At 42.1% G+C, this 18,476-nt stretch overlaps 1 protein-coding gene across 4 annotated transcripts in view; it reads right to left on the minus strand.

Annotated features, from left to right (window-relative positions):
- Nucleotides 1–470: 470 nt before the first annotated feature.
- The window catches only part of LOC130294677 (indolethylamine N-methyltransferase-like), a 78,513-nt gene continuing 60,507 nt past the window's right edge, over nucleotides 471–18,476 (minus strand). For 2 of the 4 annotated variants that reach the window (XR_008848575.1, XR_008848577.1), the window contains one exon: nucleotides 4,078–4,209. Coding sequence is in view for 1 of the 4 variants with exons in the window: in XM_056544871.1 (XP_056400846.1) it covers nucleotides 1,260–1,683; nucleotides 4,002–4,209 (632 nt within the window). In the remaining 3 variants the exon portion in view is untranslated. Of the gene's footprint in view, nucleotides 1,684–4,001; nucleotides 4,210–18,476 lie in introns of those variants that run through there. The other 2 variants (XM_056544871.1, XR_008848576.1) reach the window with 2 other exon arrangements.

Genomic DNA, 18,476 nt, shown 5'->3' on the forward strand with positions numbered 1-18,476 from the left:
GGCCATTAATATACTTATATACGTTTATCATATCCCCCCTTAAACGTCTCTTCTCAAGACTAAACAATTGTAACTCCTTTAATCGCTCCTCATAGCTAAGCTAATATTGTGATTGTTATACTATTTTTGAGTAGCTCAAATTTTTCTTGGTATATATATATATACATATATATATATATATATATATATATATATATATATATACATATATATTTATATATATATATATATATATATATATATATATATATATATATATATATATATGTAATAGGAGTTTATATTGACCATATTTGTTCCTGTTTTGGGAGGTGTCCATCATTAAAAATAACTATACAGGTGTAATATACACATACACAATTGTAATACATACATTCACATGATTATATGGGGCATACACTAGAGACATGTTTGTGCTCTTTCTCCCCCCCCCCCCCCCCGTTATAAAGGTAGCTGTGTACGTGCGGCTGTGGTTTTTAAAAACACACAATGCAAACAGACCCACACTTACCAACCTTTTTCCTGGTTTCTGGTCTTCTTCTGTAGCTCCCCCTTTAGTGACGTCATCATAAGAGGCCTCGACCCCAGGAAGGAGGTTGGTAAGTGGATACCTCATACCTTAGCAAGCGCTTTTTAACTTGTTCCTTGCTGGCCTGAGCTGTCCATGTGGCTGTCAGCTGTGAGCACAGCTCAGCCTCGACATTGCCAGGTTTGTGTGAGCCTAACCTGGCAATGTTTAAATATTTAGCCAAATGCAAACCCCTACCAGACTTCGGTCAAATCTGGGTCTGGGGGGCTTGGCTCGCTCAACCCTTCTCTCAGTATATCTATAACATATAACCTAGCACTTTTAACTCTTATTGTTCTGACTGAAAGCTGTTTAAAACATTACACATAAAGTATTGATATGTAGACTTAACAGGAGATTCCAGGATTCAATGTTTTTATATATTGCTGGGTGGCTGGCAAAAAAAAATAAAATACATGATTATCATGTATCATTAAGCTTGGTCCCCTGCAACTTTTGGTCCAGCACAGTGATGCATGATCTCTGTCACTGATTGATTGACTGGGCAGGTCTTGCTGAGATATATCGATTGCTAATCAGCAGGGGACCTGAAGACATAGGACTTAGAGCTGTAGGTGACCAAGGTAGGTAAGTATCATGTATTTTTTATTTTTGCCATGTCTCCCAAAATCATTAAAAACATTTTTGATCCTGGAATACCCCTTTAATTTATGTAAGTTTCCACTCAGACCTACTTCTCCTTGTGAGCTGCTAAACATATCAAATCCTTATAGTCAACAAGGTCACTCACAGCCGTTCTCTTCTTAACCTTACAGTAATCTATAACAAATCCTTCTCCAACTAGAGCTTTCCTGACAAAACCCTCATCATATGTAAAAGCATGGAACTTTTCTTTCCCGATTATGTACTGTGAATAACCTAAACACCCAATTAATATAAGGTGTCCTCCAGGTTTCAGCATCCTTGAGAACTTCCTGAGATATCTCCTATAGTCGTCTTCATCTTTGCAGATAACATCCAGGAGCCAAACACTGATGATACAATCTGCTGGGGGTAAAACCATTGGATCGGTCAAATTTTCTTTATCAAGGTCACATTTTACAACATGTGGAATTGTTGACCTCAATTTTTCTTCTTTTTCCTGTAACTGGTCACTGAAAGAAATAGGAAAAATTAGGAAAGGGATTAACAATCATCGTAAATACAATCTTATGTAACCTTTTTTGTTCATTTTGGATTATTGGCATCCAGCAGGGGTGGAAGAAACTTACTAGACACTAGACAGCGAGCTTTGCAGTGCAATTTATGGACAACCTGGACAGACTAAGTGACTGCATCCACATGGCAATTGAGGTTCAATGTAAAGTTATGCATCTGGGCACTAATAACCTGCAGCATTGTATGTCTTAGGGTACAAAAATTGGGGAAGAAGGATCTGTACTTGTAGATAATGGACTACACAGTAGCATTGAATGCCACTCAGCTGCTTTTAAGGCCAGCATGATATTTGATATTGACATGACATTAAAAAGATATGGAATTGGGGGGCAGGGACATAATATTACCACTTTATAAAGCAGGAATATTGGCCTCATCTGGAATATGCTGTTTAGCTCTGAGCACCATGTCATAGAAAGGAATTCCTGGAGATTGAAAATGTGCAAAAATGCTCAACTAAACTAATCAGGGGCTGGGATAATTTTAGTTGAGAGGAAATATAAAAGGAATTAAAAGTATTTTGAGACTTTATTATCAACTATTGATAATGATTTAAAGAGTACCTGTCATCAAACCATATTTTGTAAACTAACTCAGATTATATTCCCTAACTACTCCTAACACACCTCCTGCCCTTAAAAAATGTTGTTTCAGAGCTTTAAAAAGCTCTATATCATACTTTTCCCCTTGCTCAAATTGTGTGAGCCTCTGACAATATATTGTGTTTTCCTTAGTAACAGTATAGTACTGATAGTGTTCATGGTGTGGTAGTATTATTTATCCCTGGTATACCTTTATTATTGTCAATGTTGGGCTTTGTATACTGAATTTAGCAGTATAATGGTCATATGTACAGTTATAATATCTGTTGCTTGTATACTGATATTATTTCGTACACAATGTAAAGTAGATACAGCACCAAAAAAGCCGGAGACTCAGATCTTGATGGAGTGTGACTTTATTCACTCCCCAAAGTGCAACATTTTGGCAACAAACTGCCTTTTTCAAGCATAACTGCACTTTGGGGAGCAAATAAAGTCACACACCATCAAGATCTGAGTCTCCGGCATTTTTGGTGCTGTATCTACTTTATGTTGTGTATGCTTTTCCGGGCCAGCATTCCTGGATGATCACCTGCACAAGCTGTGAAGTCTGGTGCTGTCTCTTTAATACACTGCTTGATATTATTTAGTAGCTGTAAGGCTATTACTTAGAAGCATATGAGATATACTGTATTGTGTGTGTGTGTGTGTGTGTGTGTGTGTTTGAGTGTGTGTATTTTTGAGAGGAGATGGCTTTATTTGTCTAGGGCTCCAAAATACATTTTCCTTGGCCTTGTCCAGAGGCATCAAACTTTTTTCACTAAAAGAGCTGTAAATCAGTGGAATATTCACCCTAGGAGCTGGTCATAGCAGAAACAGTTGAGAACTTAAAGGCCTAAAATATTTCTTAGACTGAAATACCAACTTAATGTTAACTTGTAGAAGTCTTATTTTGTACGTTGATCCAGTCTCTTTCTATTCAGGACAGACAAGTTTATGCCTTATAGGTTTTTTACTTTGTATCAATAGAGGGGAAATAAAACTATAAAGTTACCTATACCCCTACTGTGTGCCCTTGGTAGAAGTGGATTAAAATGTGCCATTTTAACCCTGCTATGTAACTACAGAACTAGAGATGAGCCAACAATGTGTCTGAACCCATAGAGTTAATCAGTTTTGATGTTTCTTTTGGTTGCTGGGCTATGTCTAGCTATCTGGGCTGGTCCGCTGACCTTGATGAGGTCACCTGTCAGGCTGCCTATATAAGCCAGCAGTGGGGTCTCATAACATAGTAGATAGCGTTTGTATTTGTAATCCTAATCATCTGGTATTTTTGACTTCTTGGCTTGGCATTCTAACCTTTCTCCTGTTTTTGCGACTTGGAACCTTTGACATTTCCTGGTACATACTCGGCTAGTTGATTTTAACAAATTGTGTGATTGTTTAGTATCATTTCTGTTAGTTTGAGTGCTTCCTGACTGTATCCTGACCTGTGTCTGTTTTTGTAGTTTATTTTGTTGACTGTGACTTCCATCGCTTACTTAGGAAGGGACCGTCACCGTGGTTGTCGATCCGCTGTTTAGGGATAGGCGGATAGGCAAGTAGGCAGGGTCAGAGGGAGTGGGTAAGACCAGGGATGCACTCCTTCTTTGCTCATACGTGACACAACAGAGGGGAGGAGAGGAGAAAAAGGAGGAGGAAGGAGGATTCACCTGTTTCCTTTTATGCCTACATGAAGTTTTGTGGCATGTCCCCAATCGAATGCTCCTGTCCGTGTGTCCAGCCATCTCTTCAGCTCCAAAATGCATCTGTCACTGACCTTCAGGACTATGATGTGTTGGAAAAACTCATTGGCAGCATAGAGGTGATGAATAAAGGAACCAGGGCTGAGGTCGATCAGGACATCTCCTTTAATATGACCTGGAAAAAAGATTCCACAACATTTTGAAAAAGTGCTTATGTTAAATCCTTAAAAATGTAGCAGATAAATAATGATTTATGTCTATATGACTTCCAGAAAAATACAATTGCAGAAAAATAAAATGGCTCTGATATCCATCATTTATATGGTTAAATGCTGTGATCAATTGTGAACATGGCAATTAAACATCAAATGCCGGTAATCCCTGGTGTCTAGGGGAATCATCTGCAGATCTGCGGTGTAATGGGTTGCTGTGGAAAAACAGGAACTTACCCGTCCTTCATGGTTCTCAGTGGATTTGTAGTTACTTAAGGCTGCCTTGGGTGCCAAGTATCGATCAATGTAATGGAACAGCATTACATTAATCTATGTAAGCCATCTACTGATGGCTTTTGATGAAAAATGTGTAACAAAATGTAAAAAAAAGTTAAAAATATAACCCCCCTAAATAATAATTCAAATCACCCTCTCATTTTTAAATAAAGCACTGAAAAAAAAATAATGATAAACTTCTAAATAATTAAATAATATTCGGTATTCTTGCATGCATATTTTTCCAAATTATTAAATTATGATATTTCTGATATTGCACAGAGAATGGCAGGAGAAACAGCTTTCCTGTATCTCAGGCTCTCCTATAAGGATACAGTGGGGGAAAAAAGTATTTAGTCAGCCAGCCACTTTAAAAGATGAGAGAGGCCTGTCATTTTCACAATAGGTACACTTCAACTATGAGAGGCAGAACGGGGGATAAGAATACAGGAAATCACATTGTAGGATTTCTAATGAATTAATTGGTAAATTCCTCGGTAAAATAAGTATTTGGTCAACTACAAACAAGCTAGATTAGTGGCTCACCGATGTCCACAACCTCAAACAGTGACACTCCAAACTCCACTATTGCCAAGACCAAAGAGCTGTTGAAGGACACTAAAAACAAAATTGTAGACCTGCACCAGGCTGGGAAGACTAAATCTGCCATAGGCAAGCAGCTTGGTGAGAAGAAATCAACTTTGGGAGCAATTATTAGAAAATGGAAGATATACCAGACCACTGATAATCTCCCTCGATCTGGGGCTCCAACCTGTGGTGTCAAAATTATCATAAGAACCGTGAGCAAAAATTAAGCCAGTACATGTCTGGTCCTGTCTGAAGTTGGCAAGAGAGCAGTTGGATGATCCAGAAGAGGATTGGGAGAATGTTATATGGTCAGATGAAACCAAAGTAGAACTTTTTTGTAAAATCTCAACTCGTCGTATTTGGAAGAGAAAGAATGCTGAGTTGCATCCAAAGAACACCATAACTGTGAAGCATGGGGGGTGGAAACATCATGCTTTGGAGCTATTTTTCTGCAAAAAGACCAGGACGACTGATCCGTATAAAGGAAAGAATAAATGGGGCCATGTATCTTGAGTAAATAACTCCTTCCATCAGCAAGGGAATTGAAGAAGAAACGTGGCATTGAAGATGAATACCGTGTGAAGACTTGCAGAAAATGTTGGATCTCTTTCATTTCCAAAAAAGATTATATAACAAAGTATTATGATTAACTTTTGTTATTGACCAAATACTTATTTTCCACCATAATTTGCAAATAAATTCTTAAAAAATCTGACAATGTGATATTATGGATTTTTTTTCTCATTCTGTCTCTCATAGTTGAAGTATACCTATAATGAAAATGATAGGTCTCTCTCATCTTTTAAAGTGGGAGAACTTGTACAATTGGTGGCTGACTAAATACTTTTTTGCCCCACTGTACATGGAGAGAACATGTTGGCAGAAACTTCTTGTAGATAAGGGATACATTTTTTGATGCTGGACTACTCCTTTCCAGCCTTTATTCAGCACCAACATAGAGTTAATTTAGTATAACACAGCAAACATTCACAATACACAGCACTCTAATGATTGCTTCTAATATTCTTTGAGGAATTAAAAAGTGTAAAATAAAAAATAAAAAAACCCTCTCCTAACAAAAATTTTAATCCCCCTGCTTTTTCCATAAAACAAGGAAAACAAAAATAATTGTTATGGCTGCATTTAGAAATGTGTGCACTATAAAAATATAATGTTCATGATTCTTTGCGGTGAACAGCGTAAATGTAAAAAAATTACCAAATGCCAGAATCTCTGATGTCAGTTTTTTTTTTTTAAATAAAAAGCGATTGAAAAGATCATGGTGCAAAAAATGAACCCTAATAAAGCCAAAATATACTGAGAAATAAAAACAAGTTATAGAGGTCAGAATAAGGCGAATTTAAGCATCATTATTTTGTAAATAAAAAATAAAATAAAAAGTTTGTCTTTTTTTAAAAGCTGTACAATAATAGAAAAACTATGTATCATTTTAATTGTATTGACTAGGGATGAGTGAATCGAATCTGACAAATCCAAATTTTTTACGAATTTCAGGAAAAATTATATTTGCAAAAGCAAAAGAAAGTAAGGTAAGGCACAGTGGAGGACTTATAGTCCAGAGTGGGTGCACAAGCTCCAGGGGTCCGACTCAAGATCCCAGATATTGAAGAAAATACGGAAGAAGCGGCACTCCAGGGATTGTAATCCAAAGAAAATAGTTTTATTCACCCATCAGTGAGATGCAACGTTTCGATCCACAATCCGGATCTTTATCAAGCATAGTAATCAAGTGCAACAACACAATATTTATATGGTATCCAAATGACATCATATCCTTCAAGGGGTGTGGCCACCCATGTAAACACAAACTAATTCATGATATAGTGCATAATCAACATGACATAATCCATGAACCATCAGATCTAGTGTTAATACAATCATGTACCTAATGAATGTAGCGAAGATCCACCCATATAAGTGTATATAATAAGAGTTCTGACCTCCGATATCCAACTGTCCGGTCACCTTCACTTACCACCATATCCGGAACGTCATTGCCGGAAGCATGCGGCCTGTGTTTGTACACAAACACTCTGCGCAGAAGCGGATGGCCGCTCGCGTTCGCGACGGGCCACCGCTATGCGCCCGCAAAGAAACGCAGACAAGTCACATGATCGCAATCACATGATCGCACAACAGGTAAGTCACATGATCGCAACCACATGACCACTTGCTTCAGCAGTCACATGATATGTCAACATAGACACAAAATGACTCCAGCGGTCACATGATATGTCAAAATGGAAAAAATATAAATTGAAAATATAAACCTGATTACAGGACCCAGTGTATAAGGTGATTATATATCCCAAAAGGGAAGGATACTCAGGAAATTACCAATAAAGAGACTTCTGCTCAACCCATAGGGAAATATAAACAGGTAAATAGAGTTCAGGAGGGAACCATAGACTCAATATATATAAGGGGACCTCTATCAAAGGTGTTAACCATAGATATATGTCACCCAATTAAATGGAGAAGTTCATGTGTACATGGGGGATACATAATCCTCCATGTCCCACACCATCATCCCACATCATTATCCCTAACATAGGGGTGTGTTGGATGTGTTCACGGAGGTGTCACCCTTACGTGATTCACATCCTCACAACTCCAATTGCTGAGATTATGTGTACCCCCTGACTCATATCACGCCATCTCTAAAAAAATTAATTGGTAACTATATAGTTAAAGCAAAAAAAGCTCTTTATTAGTAATGAGAAAACAACAATATAGGGTCCGTAGCAGGAAAAAATGACATTGATCATGTAGACTTGAAAGCTTGAAAACAACATTCCTTATGACGTCGGATAGGGGCAGTTGGAAGGAACTTTCAGAGGATATCTAAGGGGAGAGAACAAAAGAAGGTGTCATAAAACAGATTAAAATCATATAAATAGTACAAATAGTACACAACAGACATATTATCACTATACATGTGGAGTATAGCCACCAACACACACAATTTTACTTCGGGGGCTCAAAAAAATGGTTTTAGTGAGAAGTCAATATTCATACCACTTGGTCTCAATGTATTCAATTTAAATATCCATCTTAACTCTTTCTGTTTCAGTATTTTTGCCCTATCACCCCCTCTCTTCAAGACTGGTACATGATCGATAATAGTAAATTTCAATTGGTCGACCCTATGATTACATTCTAAGAAATGGCGTGGTACAGGGAGATCTATCTTCCATGTCCTGATGGTGGATTTGTGGTTATTTAACCTGATCCTGCATTGGGTTGTCGTTTCCCCTACATATAATTTTGCACAGGGACAGACAAGTACATATATTACATATTCACTCCTACAGGTGAGATGATATCTTATCTTAAATGTCTGTCCAGTAGTGGGGTGAATAAAGACATTACCTTTTACCATCATGGTACAATTATCACATTCCATACATGGAAAACATCCTGGTTTTAGCTCGGATGCTAAATCATGTTTAAAGTTGCTGACATCAGTTTTTACCAACTTGTCTTTAATATTTGGTGCTCTCCTATAGGATAACAGAGGGGGGCTGGCGAATTCAGGTACAGTCTCAAAAGAGTTTTTTAAAATGTTCCAGTGTGAGGCTACGATCCTACCAATCTTCATACTGTAATCAGTGTAAGTCGATACAAAGGGGATCCGATCCGACTTCTTTTTTAGTGAGGTAATGTCTGTTGACGGAGACAGTAAAGTGTCACGATCCATAAATTTAACTGTGTGAATGTGTCTATTCACCAATGGTTTGGGATAGCCCCTGTCAGTAAATTTTTGACCCATTTCGCCCAATCTACTCTCGAGGCTGGATGGGTCATCAACAATCCTCCTAACCCTCATTAGTTGGCTAAGGGGTAAGGATTTAATCATGTTTTTTGGATGTGAACTTTCAAATCTTAATAGGTTGTTCCTGTCAGTCGGTTTAATAAATAGATCAGTTTTAAGCCTTGAGTCCTCAATGTAAGTCCAAGTGTCTAGGAACTGGATCCCTTTGTTGGATGACACCATCGTGAATTTTATGTCACGATCAATGTCATTAAGAAAATCAAAGAACATATTTAGTTCCGTGGGTGTGCCTCCCCAGATGACAAAAATGTCATCTATGTATCTCCACCATCTGAGAACCTTCTCAAAATGGTGGGACACATAGATGACACTGACCTCCAAATCCGCCATAACCATGTTGGCGTAAGTTGGCGCCTTGTTTGATCCCATGGCGGTCCCTCTCTTTTGGATGTAAAAAGTGTTGTCAAAAAGGAAATAATTGCAAGTCAAGATAATTTCAACCAACCCTAGTAGGAAATCCCTGGCCTCTGGACTATAGATAGAGTCATTGAGTGCCTTCCTCATGGTCTCCAGTCCTCTACTGTGATTGATGCATGTATACAATGATACAACATCAAAAGAGACTAGTAGGGCATCTGGCGGTATCTGTACCTCTTTGATTTTGTTCAGGAAATCCGCAGTGTCCCTGATGTATGAATCAGTTCCCACCGCGTATTTCCTGAACACTCTGTCCACAAAGATGGCAGAGGGACTCAATATTGAGTCCCTGCCCGACACTATAGGGCGTCCAGGTGGTTTGTCAAGTCTTTTGTGGATTTTGGGCAGTATGTAAAGAAGTGGTGTTTTAGGATGGCTGGGTAATAAAAAGTCATGTAACTCGTCATCGATCAGGTCAGTCGCATAGGCATTGTCTACTAATGTCTTAAGTCGCTTTTTTACCATACAAAGTGGATCACCTGAGCACAAGGTGTATACATCTGTGTCATTAACCTGACTGAGGATCTCATTAACATATGCCTCCTTGTCCATGATGACCAGAGCGCCCCCTTTGTCTGCGGGTCGAATCATAATCTGGTCATTATGTTCAAGGCTCCATAAAGCTTTCTTGTCCGCAACTGACAGGTTATGTTGTTTCACACTTTGTTCTGCTACAGACTGTAATTTATTAATGTCCTTCTCAACCATTGAAATGTACGTGTCCACCTCATGTGAAACAATAGGTGGGGTAAAGTCACTTTTATTAAAAAGTCCCCAATTTTTAAGACATAATTCATAATTAGCACCATCCCCATTTTTTCCCCCCGTACTTTCATTGGTTGTTCTGGACATAGACATGTTATTAAACCAAATCTTAAGTTTAATATTCCTGTAGAAACGGCTAAGATCAACTTTAAGCTGTAGCCAATCAGGGTCTACCTTAGGGCAAAAAGACAACCCTTTTTCTAGAACATTAATCTCATCAGAGGTAGGTACATAATTAGAGATATTTACCACTAGCAAATATCGACACAACTCGATTGCGCAAATCGCTTCATTAAACCCCATTTAGTATGGTCCAGGCATCTAAATTGGCGGATCCACATGTGAGGACATGGGGCAAGGAATCCTGTGAAGGCGGGAATAAGGGTCGGCGGGATGACCCTGAATCACATGCAGGATGCAGCCTATCAGCAGTCAGCCACCCAGGTGATGTAACAGCCCTATATAATCGGCAGCCATCTTGTGGCCAGTCACATCAGCGATCTATTACGGAGCGAGAGGGACAAACAGCAGTGTGTGTTGCACAGAAAAACATTTTTACAGCAGCGATTCACCTCAAGCCCAATTCCAGCCTAAAACCACTGATAGGGAAGGGAGAGAGATTGAGAGAGAAAGAAGGAATTTTGGGTGTAGAACACAGCAACTGTGTGCTGCAGCACTGGTGTGTACAATAACTGAAAAGCCAATAGTAGCCAGCTAGTTAGGATGAGCAGAGCACTAAAAGCATATTTTCCTCTATTAAGTGTAACCTATGCGTACATCTAAGCGGTGTACCATTTTGTTCCTGTTAAAGTCTTAAAGGCCTAGATACTGTGAAAGGCCAGGCAAAAGTACACACCTGCTAGTGTTATAGACAAATACTGTTTTAAGCGCCGTGAAGCGTATTGTACTCCCCTCATATATATGCAGACTAGGAGTCGCAGTGAGAGGCCTGAGCTCCCGGTATCAGCTAGTGGTCGTGTCTCGACCAGCAACCCATCTGCCTTCGTCGATTGGTTAACACGCTCATCCACATCATCACAAGTGACACCTAACACCCCCAGTCAACAGTCGGTGGGTTCCTCAGACACTACCCTCAGTTGACATGGCCCGGGAGCAGTCCCTGTCCTCCCATTGACTCTGTACTATGCTGTTCCCTCCCCTAAAGAAGTATTTTCTGCTGTGGGTTCAGCTGCACTATTTAGTAAAGACGATCTACTAGAGGACAGTCAGCAGCTACTGCATAGCCAAGAAGTGGAGAAGACATCCGCAGCTTCCTCCGCTAGGCCGGCAAGTAGTGAAGAAGAGAGTGGCGTGGGAGATGGTGATGCAAGCGTTCAGGCTCCTGAAGCAGACACTGTTGAGGAACCTGAAGAGGACATCAGTGACGTGCAGACACAATTCGATGATGATGAAGCCGATCGCACTTGCAGAAGGGGCTTCATCATCATCAGGAGAAGAGAGTTGCAGGTTGCTCGTGGGAAAGCAGCTGAGCCAGCAAAGTGGTAGCATGGTTGGCAGTCAGCATAGTGGCAGGAGGGGAAAGTCTGGACCCAAACATGCCCTGGGTACACCACCTGCATCGCGGCAGCCTACCTTCCTAAGAGGTAGTGGAAAAGTGTTTCTTGAAATCGGCGGTAGTAGCAGTCAATCAGTGTGGACTGTGGGTGGGAAAATCAGATACTCGGCGGTGTGGCAGTTTTTCATCAAGCATCCGGAGGATGTTAACCTGGCCACATGCAAGATGTGTCGGCAAAAGGTGAAGCGTGGACAGGGTCCCAATAATTGGCACCATGGCCCTGCATCAACATATGCAGCGTCACCATAAAGCGGCCTGGAAGAACCATAGCTCCGATGTAGTGGTCAAGCATGCTGCATCACCCAATGGCACACCGCTCCCTGTTTCAGCCAACCAAGGCCCCATTACCTCAGCCAAAGGGAGCTGTGTGTCATACCCATCTTCTGTCGCTTCAGATGCTCCTGCTCCTCCTACTTTGAGTCAGCCAATCCATGGAGAAGCCATGTCCAAGAGACAACAGTATGCGCCCACTCATCAAACGGCGCAGAAGCTTAATGTGCTCCTTTCCAAGTTGCTGCTTCTGCAGTCCCTCCCTTTTCAAGTGGACTCTGCAACTTTCAGAGAACTGATGGCTTGTGCCGAGCCGAGGTGGAGAGTCCCAAGCCATCATTTCTTTGCGAAGAAGGCATTACCAGCCCTGCACAATTTTGTGGAACAGAACGTGGGCCACTCCTTGAGCCTGTCGGTGTGTACCAAAGTGCACGGCAGCTATGGTCAGGGACAATACATGTCCTTTACAGCCCACTGAGTGAATGTGGTTCCTGCACAGCCACAACAGCAACTTGGACAGGTCACAGCTTTTGTCTCCACGCTTTCAGGCTGTTGGTCCTGTGACAGTGGGTGACTTCATTTCCTCATCCTCCACCGTGTCATCAGCCTCCACTGCACGGACTCAGTGCCCCTCCAGCATACGATGTGTGCAGGGCACGGCGGTGTCAAGCTGTTCTTCACATGGTTTGCCTTGGCAAACAGAGTCACACAGGGGAGGAACTGCTAAAAGTCACTCATCAAGAAATCGGAGCATAGCTTACTCCACAAAAACTGGCAATGGGAACCATGGTGACTGACAACGGGAAAAACATCTTGTCTGTGCTGTTACTCCCTGCATGGCACATGTGTTCAAACTGGTTGACAAGCGGTTCCTGAAGTGTTCCCCCCATCTGCAAGACATCCTAACAATGGGAAGGAAACTTTGCATGCACTTCAGCCACTCGTACACCGCAAAGCAATGATGTTGTTCATCCCGTAATCCTGGCGACTGACTAATAAGAAAGCCACCTTATTAGTCAGTCGCCAGGATTACGGAATGAACAACATCATTCCACTGCTTCATTTACTACAACACATTTTGAGAACGATGGCTGGTAAGGGCACTGGAAACATGGCACCTACATTTCACGGCCAAATGAGCCCTGTGGGGGCTTAACTGGAGGAGAAGGGGGAGGAGCACAGCGGAGCACAGTTTAGGTTTCGTGAGATAGGCGGTTTTTCTAGTCATCTGACAGGAGAGGAGGAGCAGGAGCCGCCAGAGGAGCTAGAGGGTTATGAGGAAGGCGAGACAGAGGACCCAGACACACCTTGGCAGTATGCAGTGGAGTCACTTGCACAAATGGCCGATTCATGCTCACTTGCTTGTGCAGTGACCTCTGAATTGTCACCATTCAGCAGTGCAATGACTTCTGGCACTCCACCTTATTGGACCCTCGCTACTGCCACAAAATGGGGCCAATGCCTACTGCCCCATCATCCATTCTCTCGCAGGTCTGACTTGGGGGGCCCTCTGCTCTCACCTTCCACTGCCATGGCTGCTCGGGAAGGGTTGGGTGGCAGGAGCGGTACCAGCTCCATTAGCAGCAGCCTGATTCTACTGATGAGTAGTAGAGATGAGCAAACTTTTCAAAAATTCGATTCAGACGATTTGCCATTTAAAAAAAAAAAAAAAATTAGTTTTGATCCGAATTTATTCACTGCAAAACTATATTAAAAATGGCTATTTCTGGCCTACAGAGAGCCTCAATAGGGGAATAGAACATGTTGCTATGTTCTAACACGCATATGGAGTGTGCTGGGGTAGTGAAATAACACTGTTATTCAGAATAGCATGCAGATTACTGGCATCGCTTTTAGAATCACTGCCGCAGATTGGCACAATGACAGAGCCTGGAGGTCGCATGAGTATGAGGAGACCAGATAGTGGCTGAATGACACAGCGTGGAGGATTTGGCAGCATGAGGAGACCATATAGTGGCTGAATGACACAGCATGGAGGTGTTGGCAGCATGAGGAGACCATATAGTGGCTGAATGATACAGCTTGGTTGGGGCTGAAGCATGAGGAGACCATATAGTGGCTGAATGACACAGCGTGGAGGTGTTGGTAGCACGAGGAGACCATATAGTGGCTGAATGACACAGCGTGGAGGAGTTAGCACATTGAGGAGACCATATAGTGGCTGAATGAAACAGCTTGGATGAGGCTGAAGCATGAGGACATCATATGGTGGCTGAATGACACAGCGTGGAGGTGTTGGCAGCATGAGGAGACCATATAGTGGCTGAATGACACAGCCTGGAGGTGGTGGCCGCTTGGAGAGACCATATAGTGGCTGAATGACACAGCGTGGAGGTGTTGGCAGCATGAGGAGACCATATAGTGGCTGAATGACACAGCGTGGAGGTGTTGACAGCATGAGGAGACCATATAGTGGCTGAATGACACAGCATGGAGGAGTTAGCACATTGAGGAGACCATATATAGTGGCTGAATGACACAGCTTGGAGGTGTTGGCATCATGAGGAGACCATATAGTGGCTGAATGGCACATCCAGGAGTTGCCAGCAGCATGAGTAGACACTAGGCATTCAAAATCCCTAAGATTAAAACATGAATTCAGAAATTTAAACCAAAGATTTTGGATAGCTGGTGCTACCTACCATAACAAAATTTTTATTCCCAGACCCAGGCCCAGCAGCAGCATCAGTGAAATATATATTGCCTGAATGACACAGCCTGGAGTTGGCTCAAGCATGAGTACACACTAGGGCTTCACAATCCCCAAGAAAAAACACAAGATTTTTTTTAATTTAAAATGAAGATTTTGGATAGCTGTTGTTACCTACCATAACAAAAGTTTCAGTCTCAGACCCAGGCCCAGCAGCAGTATCAGTAAACCATATATTGCATGAATGACACAGCCTGGAGTTGGCTGAAGCATGAGGAGACCATTGAAATGCATGAGTTTTTTATTTAAATTTAAGATTTAGAAATTTAAATAAATGATTTTGAAATTGAACTTTTAACTCCCATGTTTTAGTGTTCCGGACCCTGGCATGTGGGTACAAAGGACCTGATCTAACAAGCCCCCACAGGGCTCGTGTGGCCATGAGATGTAGGCACAACATCTCCATTGCCCTGACCAGCCGTTTTTTCCAACACTTTTTGCCAAGGCAAACCATGTGAAGAACAGTGTGACACCACCGTGCCCAGCACACATGGTATGCTTAAAGGCCACTGAGACTTGTCCGGGCAGTGGAGGCTGAGGACACAATGGAGGGTGTGGAGGCAGAGTTGCACACTGTCACAGGACCAACGGGCTGACAGAGTGGATCAGGAAGCAGCATGAGTACACAAGAGGGGTTCACAACCCCTAAAATTAAAAGATGAATGTTGAAATCTCTATGAAAGATGCATGTTAGGTAGTGCTACCGTCCAAAAATTTAAGGCCCAAGTCCAGAAGCATCAGTAAGCCAAGTAGTTCCTGAAAGACACAGTCAGGAAAATGCATCAGCAAAACACAAGAGGATTTCATAACCCCTTAGATTGAAAGATCCATGCTGAAATCTCAATTAAGCATGTATGTAAGCTAGTGCAAAACATCCAAAAATCTAAGGCCCAAGCCCAGAAGCATCAATAAGCCAAGCTGTTCCTGAAACACACAGTCAGGAGCAGGCATCTGCAGTACACCCGAGGGTTTCATAACCCCTTACATTGAAAGAACAAAGTTGAAATTTCTATCAAGTATGTATTTAGCTAGTGCTAAACATACAAAAATGTAAGGCCCAAGCCCAGAAGCATCAATAAGCCAAGGAAACACACAGTCAGTGGCAGGCATCAGCAGTACACCCGAGGGTTTCATAACTGCTTACATTGAAAGATCAATGCTGAAATTTCTATTAAGCATGTATTTAGTTACTGCTAAACATCCAAAAATGTAAGGCCCAAGCCAAGAAGCATCAATAAGCCAAGTTGTTCCTGAAACACACAGTCAGGAGCAGGCATCAACAGTACACCCGAGGGTTTCATAACTGCTTACATTAAAAGATCAAAGTTGAAATTTCTATCAAGCATGTATTTAGCTCGTGCTAAACATCCAAAAATGTAAGGCCCAAGCCCAGAAGGATCAATAAGCAAAGGAAACACACAGTCAGGAGCAGGCATCAGCAGTACACCCAAGGGTTTCATAACCCCTTACATTGAAAGATCAATGTTGAAATTTCTTTTAAGCATGTATTTAGCTTGTGCTAAACATCCAAAAATGTAAGGCCCAAGCCCAGAAGCATCAATAAGCCAAGTAGTTCCTGAAACACACAGTCAGGAGCAGGCATCAGCAGTACTCAAGAGGGTTTCATAACTCCTTACATTGAAAGATCAATGTGGAAATTTCTATTAAGCATGTATTTAGCTCATGCTAAACATCCAAACATTTAAGGCCCAAGCCCAGAAGCATCAGTAAGCCAAGTAATTCCTGAAAGACACAGGAGCAGTCCGGAGCAGGCATCAGCAGTACACCAGAGGGTTTCATAACCCCTTTACATTGGATAAACCCTATGGTCCCTGAAAAATGTGCGTAGATCCTTTGCCAAAAACATATTAAGTACATAGAAAAAGAAGCGTATATAGATCCATAATGAAAAATAGCAACATTTTATTGACATATAAATACAAATGTAAATACATACATTTAAAATCAAGTAAGATACATATATAGGTTGCAGACACAGCTGCACATCTGCGGCCAGAGAGTCACAGAAAATAAAGGGTGGTCCAGTGGGACTCAATTGCTACCATAAATGTGACTATAATAATATAGTATAATAATAATATTCAATATAATAATATATTCTATAATAATATAATTATATAATAATATTAATAATATAATAATAATAATAATATAATAATAGTAATAATAATAATAATAATAATAATAATAATAATAATATTCAACAAGTGCCCAAAAGAAAATTACAGTAAGAAAATAGTGTAGGGAGATAGAAATAACTAACCCCCAATAGACACAGTGATAAAATGAACATTTTAGGTAGGTGTATGTAAAGCAACTAAGGAAGTCACCGTTTCACCAATGAGGCTTCTACCGGGGCGATGTGCTGTGCAATGTGATATCTATTGCACAGCACATTGCACTTTGTTTTTTGCTATTACCCTACTGCACATTATTTACAGGGACAACGCAGGATAGCTTTCAGGTTCTTGAGGCACGTGGGTCACCCTTACTAGGGCGAGTGCCCTAGCTACATGCCAAACAGTGAGGGTAAGATTATTGTAGGGGTAATTGCACTACACCATAGGGATCATTAGGGAGTATAGGGAGAGCTTCTGTGTAGTCCAGCTTCCCTGGACATAATACCCCCTAGAGCCACTGCTCTATAATGACATACCATATATACTCGAGTATAAGTCGACCCGAGTATAAGCCGAGACCCCTAATTTCAACCCAAAATCTCAGGAAAAAAAAAATAAAAATTATTGACTCGAGTATAAGCCTAGGGTGGGAAATACATCATCCGCCCCTGTCATCAGCCAGACCCGTCATTAACATCCTCATCATCATCACCACCTGTCATCATCCAGACCCTCATCATCATCACCTGTCATCATCCCCTTGTCATCATCCCACACATCCCCCCTTCATCATCCCCTTGTCATCATCCCCACCCCCCTTCATCATCCCCTTGTCATCATCCCCACCCCCCTTCATCATCCCCTTGTCATCATCCCCACCCCCCTTCATCATCCCCTTGTAATCATCCCACACACCCCCCTTCATCATCCCCTTGTCATCATCCCCACCCCCCTTCATCATCCCACACACCCCCTTCATCATCCTCTTGTCATCATCCCACACCCCCCCCTTCATCATCCTCTTCTCATCATCCGCCCTCAGTGGTCTTCAACCTGCGGACCTCCAGAGGTTTCAAAACTACAACTCCCAGCAAGCCCGGGCAGCCATCGGCTGTCCGGGCTTGCTGGGAGTTGTATTTTTGAAACCTCCGGAGGTCCGCAGGTTGAAGACCACTGAGGCCTTCGACATCATCCAGCCCCCTCTCACCCCCCTTTAGTTCTGTACAGTACTCACCTCCGCTCGGCGCTGGTCCGGTGCTGCAGGACTATCCCGAGAGGAGGTGGTCCGGTGGGATAGTGGTTCCGGGCTGCTATCTTCACCGGGGGCGCCTCTTCTCCGCGCTTCCGGCCCGAAATAGAGGCGTTGCCTTGACAATGACGCAGAAGTAACGTACCTCTGCGTCGTTGTCAAGGCAACGGGACTATTCTGGGGCCGGCCCCGAAGCGCTTAGAAGAGGCCTCCCCGGTGAAGATGGCAGCCCGGAACCACTATCCCACCGGACCACCTCCTCTCCGGACAGTCCTGCAGCATCGGACCAGTGCCGAGCGGAGGTGAGTACTGTACAGAACTAAAGGGGGGTGAGAGGGGGCTGGATGATGTCGAAGGCCGC

This window comes from Hyla sarda, chromosome 10, assembly GCF_029499605.1.
Source record: "Hyla sarda isolate aHylSar1 chromosome 10, aHylSar1.hap1, whole genome shotgun sequence".
Classification (NCBI taxonomy): Eukaryota; Metazoa; Chordata; class Amphibia; order Anura; family Hylidae; genus Hyla; species Hyla sarda.